This window comes from Dreissena polymorpha, chromosome 12 (assembly GCF_020536995.1).
Source record: "Dreissena polymorpha isolate Duluth1 chromosome 12, UMN_Dpol_1.0, whole genome shotgun sequence".
Classification (NCBI taxonomy): Eukaryota; Metazoa; Mollusca; class Bivalvia; order Myida; family Dreissenidae; genus Dreissena; species Dreissena polymorpha.
In genome coordinates, this window is record NC_068366.1 from 13,605,384 (window position 1) to 13,625,418 (window position 20,035).

The 20,035-nt window shown below is 34.0% G+C and overlaps 1 protein-coding gene across 1 annotated transcript; it reads left to right on the forward strand.

The window, feature by feature from the left end:
• Positions 1 to 779: 779 nt before the first annotated feature.
• Positions 780 to 19,414, forward strand: LOC127854283 (sushi, von Willebrand factor type A, EGF and pentraxin domain-containing protein 1-like). The gene is made up of 9 exons (XM_052389350.1): positions 780 to 937; positions 2,060 to 2,233; positions 2,643 to 2,816; positions 3,040 to 3,213; positions 3,419 to 3,592; positions 3,722 to 3,895; positions 4,729 to 4,868; positions 14,626 to 14,641; positions 19,294 to 19,414. Exons 1-7 carry the CDS (start codon positions 862 to 864, stop codon positions 4,731 to 4,733), a joined length of 951 nt encoding a protein of 316 aa, XP_052245310.1. The 5' UTR covers positions 780 to 861; the 3' UTR covers positions 4,734 to 4,868; positions 14,626 to 14,641; positions 19,294 to 19,414.
• Positions 19,415 to 20,035: the final 621 nt, after the last annotated feature.

Consider the following 20,035-nt stretch of genomic DNA (forward strand, 5'->3'; position numbering starts at 1 on the left):
TTTATTTTAAAAGATGTTTTTGGTTATGTTTGATATGAATCAACTTCACTACGACTTTACCAAAATTCTTAAAATGATTGTACTTTTTTATGAGACTGCCAAAACCCACCAGATCTGCAGAATGGCTTCCACATCGCAACATCAACAACGTACAATTCTATTGTCAAATACTCGTGCAACCCAGGATATAGTATGGTTGGTGAGAACTCCATCACGTGCCTCGACAATGGGAGCTGGAGTGAACTGCTTGTTAACTGCATTATAAAGGGTAAGATTATTGAATATATACCGTACAATATACACACGTATGCGTATATTTTGATATTTGATAATTCTATTTCAAACGAAAGCACTTTGTAATTTACTTGACTGATATGTTCATTGTTTAATCGTATGAACATCGAGGGATCTGTACTAAAATCTTTATTTTCATCCTATTCCTTGCATGTTTGGTTTATCTGAGACAGATTGTGGAACGCCGCCCATGCTGCCAAATGGTGATCGAACATTCCTTAACACAACCGTTAACTCTACCATAGAGTATACCTGTAACCCAGGATATGACTTGAATGGAATAAGCAATATCCATTGCATTGAAACAGGAACCTGGAGTATATTGGATGCAAATTGCACTATAAAAGGTGAAACATATATACTATGCCTATGTCGTTATTAATTGCATTCAGAAACGATTATGCCGTAATTCAATAATTTAATCAAACATCGTCATTTTTATGATCTTACCACTAATCTTTATATCCAGATTGCCATAGTCCTCCAGTTCTCAAAAATGGCTTCGCCAACGTTTCAACGACAACTTACAATTCAACTGCCATATACACATGCTCTTCTGGTTATGATATGCACGGACCCTTCTTCATAGCATGCCTTGCGACTGGAGACTGGGATAAACTCGAGGCGAACTGCACCATCAAGGGTAAGATCAATACAGAAAATGTAAGTATTAAGGACACGATCCTACAACACTGGGCCTCTTCGCACATAATAAAACCCGAACAATATTGTTAAATGCACATGCCACCTACACGAGAATGAGGTCTGTCGATGGTGACAGGTCTGAACAAAGGTCAATTATAACATTTTTGTTGTTTTCAACGGTGATTAGCTTCGCTTGATTTTTTATTCTGTTTAGGGCACACTTATTGGCCAAAAAGTATTCTTATTAATTAATTGCTTATCCTAAATTTAAAATTCGAAAAATGGCCAAAAGCATGATATCTTAATCAGTGTCATCAGTGTTATTGATAAATGAGAAATTAAATGACATGTTCTGCATTTCAAATCTAGAAAATATATGAACATCATCATACATTATTCGATTCTAGCTTACATTTCAATTGTAAACAATAAATTGTATCCTTTATTCCGAGAAAATTACGACACATTCGTAACATTGTCGTAATATTAAAAGGATTATTTGCAAATTACTCGAAAAAAGCACTGCCTTATTTGGTTTGGGGTGTTTCTTAAAATGTATTACTCATTCAAGTGTATATATATTGTGCGGTTAAACTACACTATATCATAAAGTTGCGGACACATCGAATCTTGTGTTGGTACAGAATTATGAAAACAATTTTAAAGGTAAATGGCTTAATTATCTTGTTGCTGAATTAATGAAGTTCTTTTAAAACACTTTTAGATACTCGAAACGGCATTTTGTAAATGTGCATGTGGATTTATCTCTAAGCGTGAATTTGTAAATCATAGATCTTTCGAACTTCGAAACATACATATACTTGTTCAAATGTAATTGACTTTAAAATTGAAATTCAGAGTTCTTCCTTATTATATATTTATGCGTTGAATAATGGCCTTACCTAAGCTGCGGTTACTTACCAAATAAGGGATCATGGGTTCTTTAATCTGGACGTTACCGTTAAAATCGCATTTTAATGTAATTTATCGCAAATACATTTTAAACGCATACCTATGCTTTTACATTGTGGTATTGCGAATACACAATAAATATGTTCATCCCGAAGTAATGATTGCGTTAAATCTGTTAAAGCAATGTTCACATTTTTATCCGATACAGATTGTGGAACTCCACCCCTGCTAACAAATGGCGCTAATACATTCATTAACACGACCGTCAACAACACCGCCATGTATACGTGTAACCCAGGGTATGACTATGTTGGAATGAGAAACAGTCGTTGCCTTGAAAATGGAACCTGGGGAGCACTCGAGGCTCAGTGTACTATTAAAGGTCAGATTTATTTAAAATGCATTAAATTATATAAAAAGTCCATTCGGAGCCGCGTTGTTTATTCCTTCAACATAAATTTTACAAAAACATAACATTATATTTAAACTTTTTTATTAAAAACTGGTCAACGTATTCTTAAAATTATGGAAAACTCATAGTTATCCAAAACATTTCTACGTTAAGACAACAAACAAAACTACTTCTCGATTGTTTCAAAACCTTGCTATAAAATGATCGGTGATAGATTCAATGAACCAAAAACGTTTACATGTGTTATGAACGATGTATAAAATAAATCAATATATTCAGAGCAGTGCTTGCTATACTTTGACTTTGCATTTGTTCTACGTTCTAGCAATTGTCGCATCCATTTTTCTGGATTCTTACAATAATTCCACTGTTTTATCAGACTGTCAAAAGCCGCCAGTTCTACACAATGGCTTCCACAACGCAACATCAACAACGTACAATTCCACTGTCATATACTCGTGCAACCCTGGTTATACCATGTTTGGTGAGAACTCCATCACGTGCAACGACACTGGCAACTGGAACAAACTGCTTGTCAACTGCACAATAAAGGGTACGATTCGTGAATAAGTACAGTGAAGCTTACAAATACAGCTTGTGAGGCTTATAAGCATACTCCGTTGTGTCACATAATGCATTTTATTGACCGAAAACAGAATAGTGTGCAAAATCCAAACTTATAATTTTATTTTGAAATATTTTTTGTTAAGTTTATGTATGTACCAACTTCACTACGACATAACCGAATTGTTAGACTCACTCCACATTTTTACCAGACTGTCAAAACCCACCAGTTCTGCAGGATGGCTTCCACAACGCAACATCCACAACTTACAATTCCACTGCCATATACTCATGCAACCCTGGTTATACCATGTATGGTGAGAATTCCATCACGTGCCTCGACACTGGGAACTGGAGCGAACTGCTTGTTAACTGCACCATAAAGGGTGAGATTCTTGAATAAATACGGCACAATATCAACACTAATGTCTTTACTTTGATTTTTAAGCTATAAGCGTATTCTAAACGAAAACTGTGAGTGTTTTACTTCAAAGGTATGTTGATTGTACAGTATATTCGTTTCCAAATTCCAAATCGATCGATGTCCTTTTCTCAATCTTATTCATTTCATGTTTGGTTAATCGGAGACAGATTGTGGAACGCCACCCATACTGACTAATGGTGATCGAACATTCCTTAACACAACCGTTAACTCTACCATAGAGTATACCTGTAACCCAGGATATGACTTGAATGGAATAAGCAATATCCATTGCATTGAAACAGGAACCTGGAGTATATTGGAGGCAAACTGCACCATGAAAGGTGAAAACTTTATATAATATATATATATGTCATTTTAATTGCTATCAGAAAAGATAATGCAATCATTTAATAATTTAATCAAACGTCGTCATGTCTATGATCTAACCACTAATCCCGCTTTATTTCCAGATTGCCATAGCCCTCCAGTCCTAAAAAATGGACACACCTCTGTTACCACGACAACCTACAATTCCACTGCAATATACATATGCTCTTCTGGTTATGACATGCAAGGACATAACTCCATAGCATGCCTTGCGACTGGAAACTGGGATAAACTCGAGGCGAACTGTACCATCAAGGGTAAGATCAATACAGAAAATGCAATTATTTAGGACACGAACCCACAACACTGGGCCTCTTCGCACAAAACCCGAACAATATTGTTAAATGTAAATCCCACCTAAACGAGAATGTGGTATATCGAATGTGACAGGACTGACCAAAGGACATTGATAAAATATTGCTGTCTTCAACGGTGATTTGTTTCGCCTCTTTGTTATGCCGTTTAGGGAACACTCATTCGTTCATCAACGGTGTTATAATTACATGAAATTAAATGAAATTTTTCATGGATGGTATATCAAATATATTAACATATATGAACATCACCAATAATTATTTGAGTCTAGCTTCGATTTCTCTTTTACACGATGTATTGCATTCATCTTTTCATTGCATTTATCATTACGACACATTCTTAACAATATCATATTAAACGGAATATCCATTATAAAAAAAAACTGCCTTATGTGGTTTGGGCTATTTCAATGAAATGAAGTGTATATATATATATATATATATATATATATATATATATATATATATATATATATATATATAGTTTCAGATTGGGTAAAATGGTGGGTCAAACGTCCATTTTACGGCCGTATTGTTGGGTCTTTAGTCGATTGTCGGGTCCCAAAGTCGATTATCGGGCACTTGGACCCGACAGTTGAAGACCCACTTAAAAAAAGGCTGCTTAACATACTCATGACTATTTTTAAATTCAAATTTGCATGTGTAATTTTACTCGAATTGTCGGGCCTATATCTCCCATTAGCACACATTAGGTCAAACTCCACACAGCAGTTACTTCCCTTGGGCATTCGCCAATCATTAATGTCTTTTTCTAGAATAAGGGAGGCCACTGCGTATGAGATTGACCAACCTCGGCGCAGTGATTTACCGGGAACCAGCATAGCAACGAACGACAACTCGGCGCCCGACAACTCTGTAATAAAAATTGCCAATTTTCGCGGTTAAACTTAAAAAGGTAAGTGGCGATAATATTTATTAGGTTTATTTATATTTTTGGTTATTAAAATTATTCTGCAAATGACTGAATTTAAACTGAAACTGCAACCAATAATAAGGACACAGTTTCTGAAACGTTTGCTGACAATGAAAACATATTTCAAACATGTAAAGCCGTGGCACGAATTTAGGTGACAACCTTGTTACCGCAAACAAACAAATGTAACCTATAATCTGCATTTAATGCAGATATAGTGACATTCATGAAAGCAAGCATGATTGTAGCATCAGATCATTTCCATGCGATACAAGTTCAATATATGTTTTAGGCTGACTGCAATGGTTAGACTGGGGAAATAAATTATAAAAGAACAGAATCTTTAACCACACAAGACAGTTGGACTAGCCTTAGTGGTACAGTCATGTTACTATTACCGGATCAGTAGCGTAATAAAGTTGTTCTGGGGAAAAGCAATAAATGGTTTAAGACTTCTTTTACATCAGTTTGATAAGGTTTCCAGACAAACGCTCCCACAAACAATCGCTCCTACGCTAAATTAGTTCTGGCTTCAATAACTTTAAAATTCGCTTTCTATGAATTTTGAATGGCGCAACATTAAAGTTATGGACCAACCCCAGTAGGAAAGTCAACCAGGAATATACGAAAAGTTGACAGTTAACAAAGACCGCTCCAAAACAGCTTGTAAAAGCAGTTATTGGCCCAAATCAGCTACTTTATGTCTTTATTGGAAAGATTGACATTTTTCACATTTAACTGATATGTTTTTTTACAAAATACTATCTTAAACATTTAACATTTATCTTTTCTGCTCTAACATATAGACCAGTTGACGAGTGAAGTCACGCGCACCTGCAAATATTACACTCCGCCCACTGGTTGGCAAAAAGAGGTGAAATTCATATAAGCGCTTATAGAGAAAGTTGAAATAATAATCGTTTTTATTGATAATCATGCACTATATCAAATATAATTTTACTAACTATGTCTGAATTAAACATAAGCGTGCAAGGAAATGCATTTTTGGAACGATTATATTGTTGTTATTATTTGTTTTTACTATAAACGAAATCTGGAGTGGAACACAATATACGAGCACGGTATGCAGTTACCATAAAAATCTCTACTTGGCACATCTTCGCGACCATTTTTTAGATAAAAAATTCTCTGATATTGAAATTTTTTCAGAATAAAACAAATTTAATGAACGAACAAAAATAAGGATGTAAACAAACAGCAAATAGATCGACTTTATGTACGCAACATATAGTAACTGATTTGAACATGCCTGTAAAAACTTGCCTTGTTACACATTAAATAAATTCTCTTGATAAATGTAATTGTTTTTATTTAATTATTCACACCAATTTTGACACTCTTTGTTTCAGCGTTTTTAACCCGGTGTTTTATTGCACTTTTGTTCATCATAAAGCGATTATCTCGTTATGATCGGATACTGTCCAAACAATTACAAAGAACACATGGTGTGATAAATCCAGGGACCTATTCTTGGCCACTGCATAAACCACATGTGGCATACAAGTGTCTGGTCATTAAACATCATTTATGATACCTCCATGTCATCTCTTGGCATATTGAGCGATCATCTAAGCAAAATTGTAAAGCCAAAATACGAAACAGTTGCTTTAATAAAATATTTGAACATATTAAAAAATGAAGATATTTGTCCGAAATGGATTAACAGGAATTAGTGTATGTATATATTAGCCTGTTTAATCATAATAATAGAGTGTTAATAACTATAAATTAAAAATATTGTGCAATTTCATTGCTACACAATTAACGTATTTAACGAGTACCGGCAAATGTAAACTCGGCTATTCATGTTAAGATTGTACGTTTCTGTAGTGTATGAAATGACATGAAAACAAGCAAACAACAAAAGGGTAAAAAATACTTGCGTAAAATAAATTAATATATAGATATATTTATCATAAAATGCTAGATTGTTATCACTCCTTACCACCAGTAAAGAGAGTGCATGCAAAGACAGTTTAATTTGCTTAATATGCAGTTCTTGTTTTTCATATGTATGCTAAACTTTATGATATTGTCATTCGATGGAAACGAAACGGTAATTCATTCCATGTAAAATAAAATTACTACAATGTTTATTAATTGTAATGTATTCCGCTTTTAGGGCTTCGTTTTATAATTGATTAAATGCCCCTCTTGCACCTTCGTTCGCTTATGAACAATAACAATATCTGCACCACTTATAATTATAATCAAATTAATGTATGTGTTATTATCTTTGAAATATAATTTACCAAAATCTTACAATCACAAAAAATATGAAAGAATATTTATTGTTTTGTTTTGTTGGATTGCCAGTTTTTAGTCTGATGTATTAATATTATTAATATGTATTTTTATACAGAGGTAATTATATTTATGAAAATACATTTATTGGTACTAAATATTATATTTTTGCACTATTATTTAAGAGTTTTTATGTTTATTTCGGATTTTTGTATCGTTTTATTGACTAAACAAACGACATGTATACATGTTTTACGTTACTGTAACCAGTGTTTTTTGCCAACCAGCCAGTGCGCATGCGCGGAAAATCCCGAATGTAAACAATAACATTCAACTGGTCTATCGAGAAAAACAGTGACGTGACACACATGATTGAAATGCGAATCTCCCGAGATTTCACGGTCATATGATGTTATTTCTATTTTTAGTAACAAACCATGTGCTCAATTGTTTACAAATTCAGAAAGACATTTCCCGTTTTTTTTTTATAATTATTCTTGCTTGTTTTGTAAACAAATTGTAGTGTAAATACAAAATCAATGTACAAAATATTCAAAATTATCAAATTCACTTTGAAATCAGTGTTTAAATCCACCAGACGTAACTTGTTAATCACAAATAATAGATTTCAGAAAACGAAAGTAATGTTTACAATTCCAGCAAAAAATGTCAAGGTCGATCCGAAAGTATCCAAATGAAAACTCGTCACATGACAAAGCGACAATGGTGCAAAATTATGACTTTCAGGCTGATGAGAGTTATTTTCATCTATTGTAAGATGCATTTGAAACATTTGAATCTTAAAATATGCCCCGATGCAGTAATTTATATTCATTCACCAATATATGAAGGAATGTATCCAAGAAAACATACTGTCTTTGATTTATAGCGTGACATAAATCTGTCACCACTCTGGTTGACTTTCGATACAGGGTTGACTTCAGCGTACAGATATGTCAATACTATATAAACTGTACGCTGAAGTTTCTTTAGCTAACGCTAAATTTGACAGGGCGGACATTCGCTCCTACAATGTTTTGATAGGGCGGACAGTAGCTCCTATATTATTTTGCCAACTCGGACAATCGCTTCTACATTATTTTGTCAACCCGGACAGTCGCTCCTACATTATTTTTATTCAACGGCAAAACGTTCTATATGCCTATCAAAGACTTACACCTATAATTAACCGACAATTAATTTTGCCAACTTGTTGACAGTTAGCCAATTCAAAACATTACATTTCCTACATTACATTTATTGGAATACATGTAAGTGCCATTTTGCGAATGGGATAAACATAAAACCGCAAATATGTTGTTCTTAATTTCATTTGTTTTTATGATATGACATTTATATGACATTTATAAACATATATATACACAAAATACACAAACGAAAAAACATCCAAACAAAAGGTCTTTTGTGTCTGTCAGTGGCTCACCGTCTTCTTTCTTACGCGTTTTATCACCGATTATATTTATATAATAGCAAAGAATTAAATTGTTATATATTGATAGAATGTTATACCAGAAAAATTATACATTGAAGACGAAATTCATAAAATGCAACATGCAGGCAAATTCGACTGTACAGACATGTTCGATTTACTGCATAACCATCATATGGTTGACTTAGACATGTGCTTCTTTGAGTACGAGTGACCCTCTAAGCATAGCACAGACTGACTGCGTTTGTTTGTTAGAAGTTCCATGTTGGTAGTAAATTATTGGCGTAATATTGACATTACAATATATACATATTGTTTTCACAGATTGCTAAATTACATTTAAAGAATCGACCAACTGTAACATAGTTTCTTAATAAGTAAATTGATTTATTAAAATCACATTGATCCGCTCATGTTAAATTGGCTTTCTGTTAACAAGTTGGCAAATTTAATTGTCTGTTAATTATAGATGTTAGCCGGGTTGGCAAAATAATGTTGGAGCGACTGTCCGCCTTGTCAAATCCAAAATGTATTTGTGTTACCTTTTTTTCGCCGCAGAATTCATGCATTAACGGATCAGTTGTAGCTATAACGGATCACATGATCAAAACCACTCAAGGAGGGGGGCATTTAACATATTATTTAAACTGTCGAAACATGAACTTTGTTGTTTACAAGGACCAAGTTATATTGCCAGTTATAAATAATATTCATGTTTTTGTTATTGTTATTGATTGTTTTCTATATGTGATCTTGTATTCTTGTGTGAAATATCTGATGAAAATCCTAAATAGATCAGAAAGATATGGGCGTGTTAAAAACCATGAAATTATTTGAATCATATATAATCATCGATATTAAACATGGATCATAAATAAAACTATAAGATTGATGTCATTTATTGTAAGAATCAACAAGATTTTCATATATTTTAATATAATATATTAGCAATACGCATATTATCACGCTTGATCTGTTATTGTCCTTATTCTTTATTTCATTTAAGGTGCTGCAAAATCTTTAAACACGAATCAAAACTGAAATGGACTTTTGCAGGCAGGACTACTAAATGGCCTTAAAATTAATGCTTAAACTTCTTGCTTGCCAACATAGTTATACTAGCATGTGGCCGCGAACAATGTTTAACCTCGATTTGGAAACGAGACAGAAATCAACAAAATTGTATATAAATGTCAGCAAAACATACCGAAATGTTTGACAAAGAGTCTTTCCCATTACGACTCAATCAGTGCGTTTTAAAGAACAGACCTTGAAGATGCTATATATTAAATATCATCTAAAATATCAACTATTTATCGCAATGCGCAGTCTGTAATTTACTGATGTTTAGGAACCAAAAGTTAGGTAATGTCCGGTTATATGATCATATGCTAAAAATGAAGTATGCTTTCTGCTTTCTGTGCATTGATTTTTTTAATCCAAAATGTTTTGGGCCTGCCCAGCTAGCTGAGTTGATGGCTCAGTTGATAGAGCGCCAGACTGTCAATTTTTAGGTTTGAATCTGGGGGTAGGATAAAGTTTCTTCATAGAGATTGGTTCCCGAACATTGTAACATTGTATTTGTAGGTCATTCTTCCCCAACCTCTGAATCAAGTTGGGAAGAAGTGGGTCACTTGTGGTTGGCTAATACTGGTCACAAGAAGTAGGAAAGCTGGTTCATGTCCTGACCACTTGCAAAATGACCTTAATTTGGGTTCAAGAAGGCATTAAACCTGATCAATCTAAATTCAACCAAATTCTTTTGCCCAAAGGTCAGAGTTTCAAATACATTCCAACACAACAGCTGTTGGCAGTCACCTCGATTATTGATTATAAAGCCCCGTCCAGTTCGATTGTCAGCGGCTAGCAGTCAATAGTATGGTCGTTTCAATAACATTGCCAACAACGATCATTTGTCTAAACTGTTTTCAATTTTCTAAAGATTGACTGTTTCCAAAACACAATTTAATATTAATCTTAAAGAACTGGACCAACGTTATTCCTTCTTCTGTTTGAGATTTTGCAGAACTTCTCCCTAAAGTGACTAGTCTTTATGACATTAAGTGAGTAATAAGGCCTTTCAAAATTTCATTCTCTACAGTTATTTGATTAATCATTAAATATTATGAAAATTTAAATATCATTTATGTTAGATATAGAGCCATGTATTAATCTTGCATGATTTTCATGTCTGATAGATGTTTCACTCAACAGTTTGTTTATGCAGAAATAAAACAAGTAACTGATTTTTATGCCCCCCTTCAAAGAAGAGGGGGTATATTGCTTTGCACATGTCGGTCTGTCGGTCCGTCCACCAGGTGGTTTCCGGATGATAACTCAAGAACGCTTGGGCCTAGGATCTGTGCAAGTGGAAGTCAAGTTCTTAAACCTTTGCATGCTGGGAAATTTGTCGTCTGCTAAAATGTTGTCTGCTGAATTTCTCAAATTAGCGTTTTCTTTGAATTTTTTCAAAGAATACTATAAGAATAGCAAACAGTTTGGATCCTGATGAGACGCCACATTCTGTGGCGTCTCATCTGGATCCAAACTGTTTGCAAAGGCCTTCAAAATTCGGTTCCAGCACTGAAAGAGTTAAGAAAATCCCTGGAGTTGGTACTGTGCATCATTTAAGATTCCTCTTTGTAGCCTTGACCTTAAGTCATTTAATCTTGTTTGTTAATTTCAATTTCAGCTGGCACTACATGTTTTTGCCTTTATATGTTTGAACAAATAAAATGGGCATCAAATCCTTTAAGCAAACAAACAATTGACTCTGGGATACGGCCTTACCTTTCAAAAGGGGAAAATACCATGTGACGGGCACTTTTGGGGAAAAATTGCAATAAATTGTCATAAACCGAAGGTTAATTACATGTAATAACCATTATTTGCTCCACTTAAAAGCTGTAGCTTTTTATATGGCTTTCCCCTACCACAAGTGATTGGAGCTATACTGCAATCACTGTGTCTGTCTGTCCCACATGGGTTTATGAATAAAATAAAACATTTCAAGTTTCAAATGCTTAACTGTTCCCTGGAATTGTTCAGGAAAAATGCCTTGTAATTTGTTTAGCAGTCACATAAACAACCAAGCTATGTAATATGGAATTTTTACACCCATTATTGCTGCTTCTTCCTGTATTTGCGCGATGATTATCTGAGATATTAACTCTATGATTCTGTATTCTCAAATCTTTTCTATAAAGAAGGAATGTAGTTGACAATTGTTAATAGTTTTATTTGATCGTTCGTCAAAAAGTTGTAATTCTGTTACTCTTGTATCTTCAATGCAATTGAGTAATTAAATAGCAATTAAATTGAATGCGTTTTAATTCCCTTTTATTATTGTTTAACTTGAGTAACAATGCTATGACGTTAAATTTTATTTACACTTAAATGTATTATGAATATTGCTGGGCCAAGTGTGAGGTTGAGCGCTCTATAACCAGGTTTAAACCCCCAATGCTTTGCATTGACCGTTCCAAGGCGGTGACCCCAGCTTTATTCATATTTTGTGTTTATGTTGGTTTGTATTGTGCTGTATTGTGCTGTTTTGTACTGTTTGGGCAATCGGTCACTTGCCTTAAATAAAGGACCTACTAATTGTTTTTAATGAAAATTCAATACTGCTCCAGCAGCTGGAGTTTCACTTCTTTATATTGTATTATTTTTTAACCGATTTTTTTTCAAAACTTTCCCTCTGTGTCATCTGTAAAAGACTAAGATTAATATTTCTTTGCCAAAATACAGAGGAAATTTTTAATGGAATATTGATTGTTGCTTTAAAGCTTTTATGATAATCAGTAACAGAAGCAGTAACATTCAGCCATAATTATGTATCCACACGGCTATAAACTAATACCAAGCTTCCCATTCCCCTTCTCTTCAGATACTTCCTTTCTTTCAAAGGGAAACAGTGGTGGTAAACAGATGATATTGCAATATTGCAATACTTCTTCCTCTGCCAAAATACATGTTATAAACATTGTTGGGCCTCTTATCAGTTATAAAAATTGTAGGGTCCCATATAAGAAATAAACATGTTGACACTAATTTTCAGATTTCATATAAGTCATATTGTTGAGTCTCATATATGAAATACTGTTGGGTCCCATATAAGTAATATTGTGGGGTCCCATATAAGGTATATTGTCAGGTACCATATAAGAAATATTGCTGGGTCCTATATAAGAAGTATTGTTGGGTCCCGTATAAGAAACATTGTTGGGTCCCATATTTAAGAAATTTTGCAAGAAATATTGTCAGGTACCATATTATATAAGAAATATTGTTGGGTCCTATATAAGAAGTATTGTTGGGTCCCATATAAGAAACATTGTTGGGTCCCATATATAAAAAGTATTGTAAGAAATATTGTTTGATCTCATATAAGAAACATTGTTGGGTCCCATATACGTAAAAAGCATCGTTGGGTCCAACATAAAAGATACAAGTTGACATTCTAGGGTCCCTTATAATTTAATTAACATTAAATGTATAATTAACACTTTAGGTATCCATATAAGTAATGAAAATTGTTGGGCCTGGCCCTTTATTAGAAGTAGACATGTTTACACTTAATGACTAATGTTGAGACCCATATAATTAAAATGTATTGCTAGTAGACTGAACTGCAATTTTCTAACACTGGTTTCAGTGACACACATTCACTGTGCAGATTTCTACTAAATATGTGTTGTTTTAATCTCAAAATTAGTCTTGAGGGTTAATTGACACACCCATTAAATTATTTCCTTATAACCATATGGTATCCGTTGTTAATTCGAATGTTATTTATCATTTTGCCGTTCATCGTAATTTCTTTTCTGCTTGCCACCATCTTGGACGATGACGTAAATACAGGCATGCTCAATCACTATACATTGACCACTGCCAGTATCCTCCGCAATATAGACAATCCCAGAATCGATAATAAGGGCGCCGCCATATTGGCTATTACGTATTTTTGAGTAGTGACTTAATGGACTTTCCTACATTAATAGATAGTGACATCTACAATTATTTTGTGCTGAAAATGAACACACAAAAACCATACCTATGCTTATTTGCTCAAAGAGACATTCAGACAGGAGAGGAGCTTCTTTATGACTATAGTGTGTCTGATCTACCATGGAAGGTTAGTTATATCATATACATCATATTTAATAAATAGATGATGCCATTATCATGAAGAAGCACACATGAATGGATGTCAAACTACTAACATAACTTTTGTCATCAAACAGCTTATGGCTTTTCGCTAACATAATTGTATCCTCAAAAACAGCTGTTAACCCTTTGCATGCTGGGAAATGTGTCTCCTGCTCTAATTCATCTGCTGAATTTCAAAAATTAGCATTTTCTTCGAGTTTTTTTCATAGAATATTATTAGAATAGCAAACAGTTTGGATCCTGATGAGACGCCACATTCTTATTTTTTCCCTGTAACAAAAGGAAAGAGCATTTATACATTTGTATTTGGTATCTAGCGTCTCTAATTGGTCCACTATCAGGATTGTTTAAATAATGCCCCTTTGGTTAAAATTTGCTCCTTCCTTGGAGATCACATCTTTTACAAAAATTAATGAGCTATCAGATTCATCTTATGTTCCAAGTTAATCAACCCACAAATCAATAAGAGTTCAGCAATCTTTATTATAGCTGTTGAGCAATATTGGGCTTTTTTATGTCCCCCACTATAGTAGTGGGGGACATATTGTTTTTGCCCTGTCTGTTGGTCTGTTGGTTGGTTGGTTGGTCTGCTGGTTGGTTTGCGCCAACTTTTACATTTTGCAATAACTTTTGCTATATTGAAGATAGCAACTTCATATTTGGCATGCATGTGTATCTCATGAAGCTGCACATTTTGAGTGGTGAAGGGTCAAGGTCATCCTTCAAGGTCAAACGTCATATAGGGGGACATTGTGTTTCACAAACACATCTTGTTGGACCTTTTGTTTAGTCTTGTGTTATCTGGTACCTTTTATAAAATCAATATTAAGTTACTTTTGCAATAATTTGTAGGAAAAGAAAGCCAATGGTATGTTTAGTTCACAGTTTTTAATGGATGTAATGATACTTTGAATGGTAATATTGGGAAGTAAGTAGGTAAATATTCTTGTTTAAATTGTCTAATTATTGAGTAAGCCAATCTTGTGAAATACAATTTAGCAGAACGTTCAAAGAAAATAAGTTTTTATGGCCAACTTCGCATCATGGTTGTCAGTTTTTTTCAAGGCTGATAAATAGTTATGATAATTTCAATACTGTCAAAAGTATGCAAATGATAGTTGGCACACATATTCATGTACATCTCTTAGGAAAAAAGCAACATAACTTTAAGCGGGTATATTCGATTTTTAAATGCGTTAAATTGTAATATATTGAAACAAATATGCTATAATAACACGCAATATGCAAGAAAAATGATACATTTAAGACGAATTTCATAAAATGCAGCAAATGCAAACTTGCGCACCAAGCTGATTGTGACGAAGATAATTCGTACATATTTTCCTACAATAACCGATGCATTCGTCTTTTAAGTAAGTGTTCGTGTGTCGTATGAATCAATATCGCTGCAGGAATTTAAAATGAACCGTTAAACTAAATTTAGATTCACATCTTACATGCATGATATACATGCTGGCGAATTCGGCTGTACAGGCTTTTTCGATTTCAATTTTAAATATTCTGCTTATTTCGCATTTTCCGACAAATGCTCTTCTTTACTTGTATTTTAGTTTATTTTGAAATATATGTATAATAAGTTTTTTGCACATTTTATATTAATTAATAAATATTTGACAAGATCGTATATACCCCGCTTTAAATGGTCTGCCACCTAGGGCAAACATGTATATGATACTTGAATTATCCAGTGAATGGCAAAATCAAATTCAAAGGTATCATTACAGCCTGCTTGTTAAGATTTAATTTTCATGTTAGTTTGCATCTTTTCATTTTTAGCTCATCTATTTTTTGAAAAAAAATTATGAGCTATTGTCATCACCTTGGCGTAGGCGTCCGATTAAGTTTTGCATTTACAGGGGTTTTTCTGTCTATTTTGGGAAAAGGAGTCTGACCAAATTGGGAATTTTTTATCGACACAATTGGCCATTTGGGGAAATTTTGCTTCGATTAAACAGCTCATTTGGGAAAAAATAGTGAATATATCATGCTTAAATAATTCAGTAGTTTAACAAATAAATTTGTTTTATTTGTTATTTGTCTTCTTTATATAAACAGATGCAATATTGGGCGTGTTCAACGTTTATTCAAGTACTGCATTTTTGTTTATTAGTTACAGTTACACTCTGAGATAAGAACTGAACAGTCAAAACCTTATAGCAGATATTTTTTACCAAAACAAACACTGGTTAGTCACACAAGTTATAAGACACTTCATTCTTTAAAGAAAAAAAAAAATTTTTTTTTTGGAAGTTGGGACTTTTTTTAAATATTTTGGTTTGGGATCGGGTCCGTTTGCTTTGGGAGTGCCTCCGTTTTCCGGAGGCGCAGACAGTGCTGAAAACCCCCTGATTTAGGTCCACTTTACTCATTAAGTATCAATGCTTTTGCATTCAAACTTGGTACACTTACTAACTATCAAGAGGGGACTGGGCAGGCAAAGTTAGATAACTCTGGCGTGCATTTTGACAGAATTATGTGCCCTTTTTATACTTAGAAAATTGAAAATTTGGTTAAGTTTTGTGTTTAGGTCCACTTTATTCCGTAAGTATCAAAGCTATTGCTTTCATACTTGCAACACTTATTAACTATCATAAGGGGACTGTGCAGGCAAAGTCATGCAACTCTGACTGGCATTCTGACGGAATTATGGGCCCTTTATACTTAGAAAATTGAAGATTTGGTTATGTGAATTTTGTGTTTAGATCCATTTTACTTCTAAAGTATCAAGGTTATTGATTCTAAACTTCAAATACTTTCATGCTATCATGAGGGTACTGTACCTGGCAAGTTGAATTTTACCTTGACCTTTGAATGACCTTGACTCTCAAGGTCAAATTATTTAATTTTGCTAAAATTGCCATAACTTCTTTATTTATGATTAGATTTGACTGATAATTTGACAAAACAACTCTTAACTGACATACCACAATAGACTCCCCCCACCTTATAAATGACCACCACACCCTTACACTATACCCCCCTCCCCCCCCCCCCCCCACCACCACCCAGCCCATTTTATTTTTTATGTTCCCATTCACTATAGTGGGGGACATATGGATTTTCCCCTGTTGGTCTGTTTCTGCCAACTTTAACATTTTGCAATCACTTTTGCTATATTGAAGAAAGCTACTTCATATTTGGCATGTATGTGTTTTTCATGGAGCTGCACATTTTGAGTGGTACTTTCTGATAATGGGTTAAAATGAAAGTGAATATCTGTTAACAGTTGCACTGCATAAGCATGAAACAAATTGCCTGGATTATTTCATTTATTTTTCTTACACATACTGCTCTGATAGGGAATACATGTTATAAACATGACTTGCGAGTTTTTCACACCTTTATTGACATTACACAACAGATTAACACCAATGAGCTGTCGAAAGTCGTTTAACCTCTATGCCATTAAAATCTGTTAAATGGACGAATAAAGCAATTAAGCTGTGATCTTCGCCATCTTTGTACCAGATTGCAGAATTTCCAATTTCAGATTTCCAGTTTGCGAAGTCATTTTTGCCAATTCCCAATGGGCAGAATATTTATTTATTAGGTTGTTTACGATGTATCCTTGTTTGAAGCTTTATTATTGCAATATTTCTGCCTAAATACATGTAATAAGAATTGTTGGGCCTCTTACAAGTAATAAACATCGTAGAGGGTCCCATATAAGAAATAAACATGTTTACACTAATTTTCGGGTCTCATATAAGTAATATTGTTGGGTCCCATATAAGAAATACTGTTGAGTCCCATATAAGAAGTATTATAAGAAATATTGTTGGGTCCTATATTAGAAGTATTGTTGGGTCCCATATACGAAACATTGTTGGGTCCCATGTATAATAAGCATTGTAAGAAATATTGTCAGGTACCATATAAGAAATATTGTTGGGTCCCTATAAGAAGTATTGCTGGGTCCCATTTTAGAAACGGGTTTTTTTACCTTCTATAACAGACGCCGAACTAGGCTGTTTGTTTCCCCTTTCTGGTCAAAAAAATTCCACCTAAAAAAAAATATTTATTTATTTTAGCTCCATCTGGCCAGCGGGGCTTATGTCATGGTCCTGTGTCCGTCGTGTGTCCATGCGTGCGTTAACTTTTTCTTTAACATCTTCTTCTTCTTCTTTTTACAGTTTTGAGCACGAACAGTCCGTTTTTTCACGATTTAAAACGGCCGTTTTTGTAAATATTCACGGACATGAAAGGATTGTGAATTGGCCGTGTCAAATTGTGAAATGTCCGTCCATGGCCATCGCAAAGAAGGAAAAAAAAGCCCTGAATCCACAACGAATACAATGACACAATACAACATAAAGCTAATTATGGCATGTTCACAGACATTCAAATATTTTGCAGAAATGCATTTGCCGTTGTTATACATTTTTATACACGTATAATATGTACGTAAAAACGACACCCTTCTATTACTCATCATATTAAGGGTTGCGGCATGTGGATATTGTCTTAACATCTTGAATGGCAAAAAGGGATTTTGTGTCCGTTAAATGAAGGATTTTTTTGGCTGTTTTTAAAGAATTTGAAGTATTATAAAATTGTTTATAAGTTTTTTGTCACAGTGTATATGGGTTCCTCTACCCCTCCAGTGCACATATTACTCTCGTCAAATTTTTCTTGGTCATACGTGCACTGTTTGGGTAGAGGAACCAATATACACTGTAAACAAAAAACTATAACTTATGATATACATAACAGCAAAACTTCAGTTGTAATGTCCAATATACTTTTCTGTAGATTTCAGTAAGGACCCACCAATGGATAATAATATCAAGGCCCAACTGTTGACTATATACTTATATATATGTGGCGCGTTTCTGAAAAAGGCCCCTTTTGTGTGACGTCAAATAACGGAGAAATGACGTTGTGAAGATATGCATTATTTTCCGACGTTTAAAAATTATTTTAGACAAACATCACACAAATTTAATTCACTATGCTAATTCATTTAATTTAGAACGTGTAACAATACAAATTGGCCATATTACATGTATATAGTAAACAACGGACAAAACTTCTTGCAAAATTATATCGTCAAAATAGTTGCATTGATATAAAAACATTTTTAGAGTTCACAGCAGCATCTCTTCAAAATTATAGGTTTGAACAAGTTTCATTTGATCATATAAACGTGTACATTATCTGATAGGAAAAGAACGAACTTTAAGAACATTTAAAACTCAATTTATTTTGTCACATTCATATGGCCTTTTTTCTGAACCATGTCACGTAAACATAATAGCAAAACCTTCTGTTATCCAAGCCAAATATATATTTTCTATAGATTTCAGCAAGACCCACCAAGGATAATAGACATACAAGACCCCACTGTTTGACATTATATGTTTACAGTCATTGAGGCAACTGTTTGAAGACACCCACAGTCTAGAATCTATACAGGATCAGAGCCTCTCATGATACAACATGCCAGTGTTGACTGTGCTGATCATATGCAATCTACAGGTTTCACTTTGGTTCTTTCAGAGTCCATGTCAACTGCTGACAGTGAAGAGCCAGGCAGTCTGACCCATGATAGGAGGGAGCCAAGTGAAGAGCCAGCCAGTCTGACCCATGATAGGAGGGAGACAAGTGAAGAGCCAGCCAGTCTGACCCATGGTATTTCTATTATCTGTTGGGCCTCTTACAAGTAATAAACATCGTAGGGTCCCATATAAGAAATAAACATGTTTACACTAATTTTCGGGTCTCATATAAGTAATATTGTTGGGTCCCATATAAGAAATACTGTTGAGTCTCATATAAGAAGTATTGTAAGAAATATTGGTCTGGTACCATATAAGACATTTCTTCAAAAGTTCCAAGGTTTACTTTGTCATGGCGATTTGCCAATCATTGGTTCAGCATTCTTACTTGCTGTCATATACCTTGAGCGAACATTGCAGTCCTTTTGTTTACTTTAGTCTTTGATACATAGATTTGTTATTTTATATTAAACTTTGCGTTAAATCAAGAAATTGTTGTGTTGTTTATAATGTATGTATTTTTATTTTACAAACTGGTACATCGTTCACAATTACGTCTAAAAAGTCTAGTTTGTGCAAATATGGGATTGCTTAAGCCATTAAGAATTATGGTCTTTGTTTCATATCCCTGTACAGATGAGATATTGTGACCTGAAGGTTTCTTTATTATGGCACAATTTTATTTAGACTTTCAGCAATTATAATACATTCTTCTTCCAGTTTAATGGCATAACATACATACA

Bases quoted from the DNA above. Each gene is read 5' to 3' on its own strand.
- LOC127854283 (XM_052389350.1), top strand. From the start codon at position 862: ATGCACGGACCCTTCTTCATAGCATGCCTTGCGACTGGAGACTGGGAT. The intron at 3,214-3,418 runs GTGAGATTCTTG...AATCGGAGACAG, and splicing joins TGTTAACTGCACCATAAAGG to ATTGTGGAACGCCACCCATA. The intron at 3,593-3,721 runs GTGAAAACTTTA...CTTTATTTCCAG, and splicing joins GGCAAACTGCACCATGAAAG to ATTGCCATAGCCCTCCAGTC.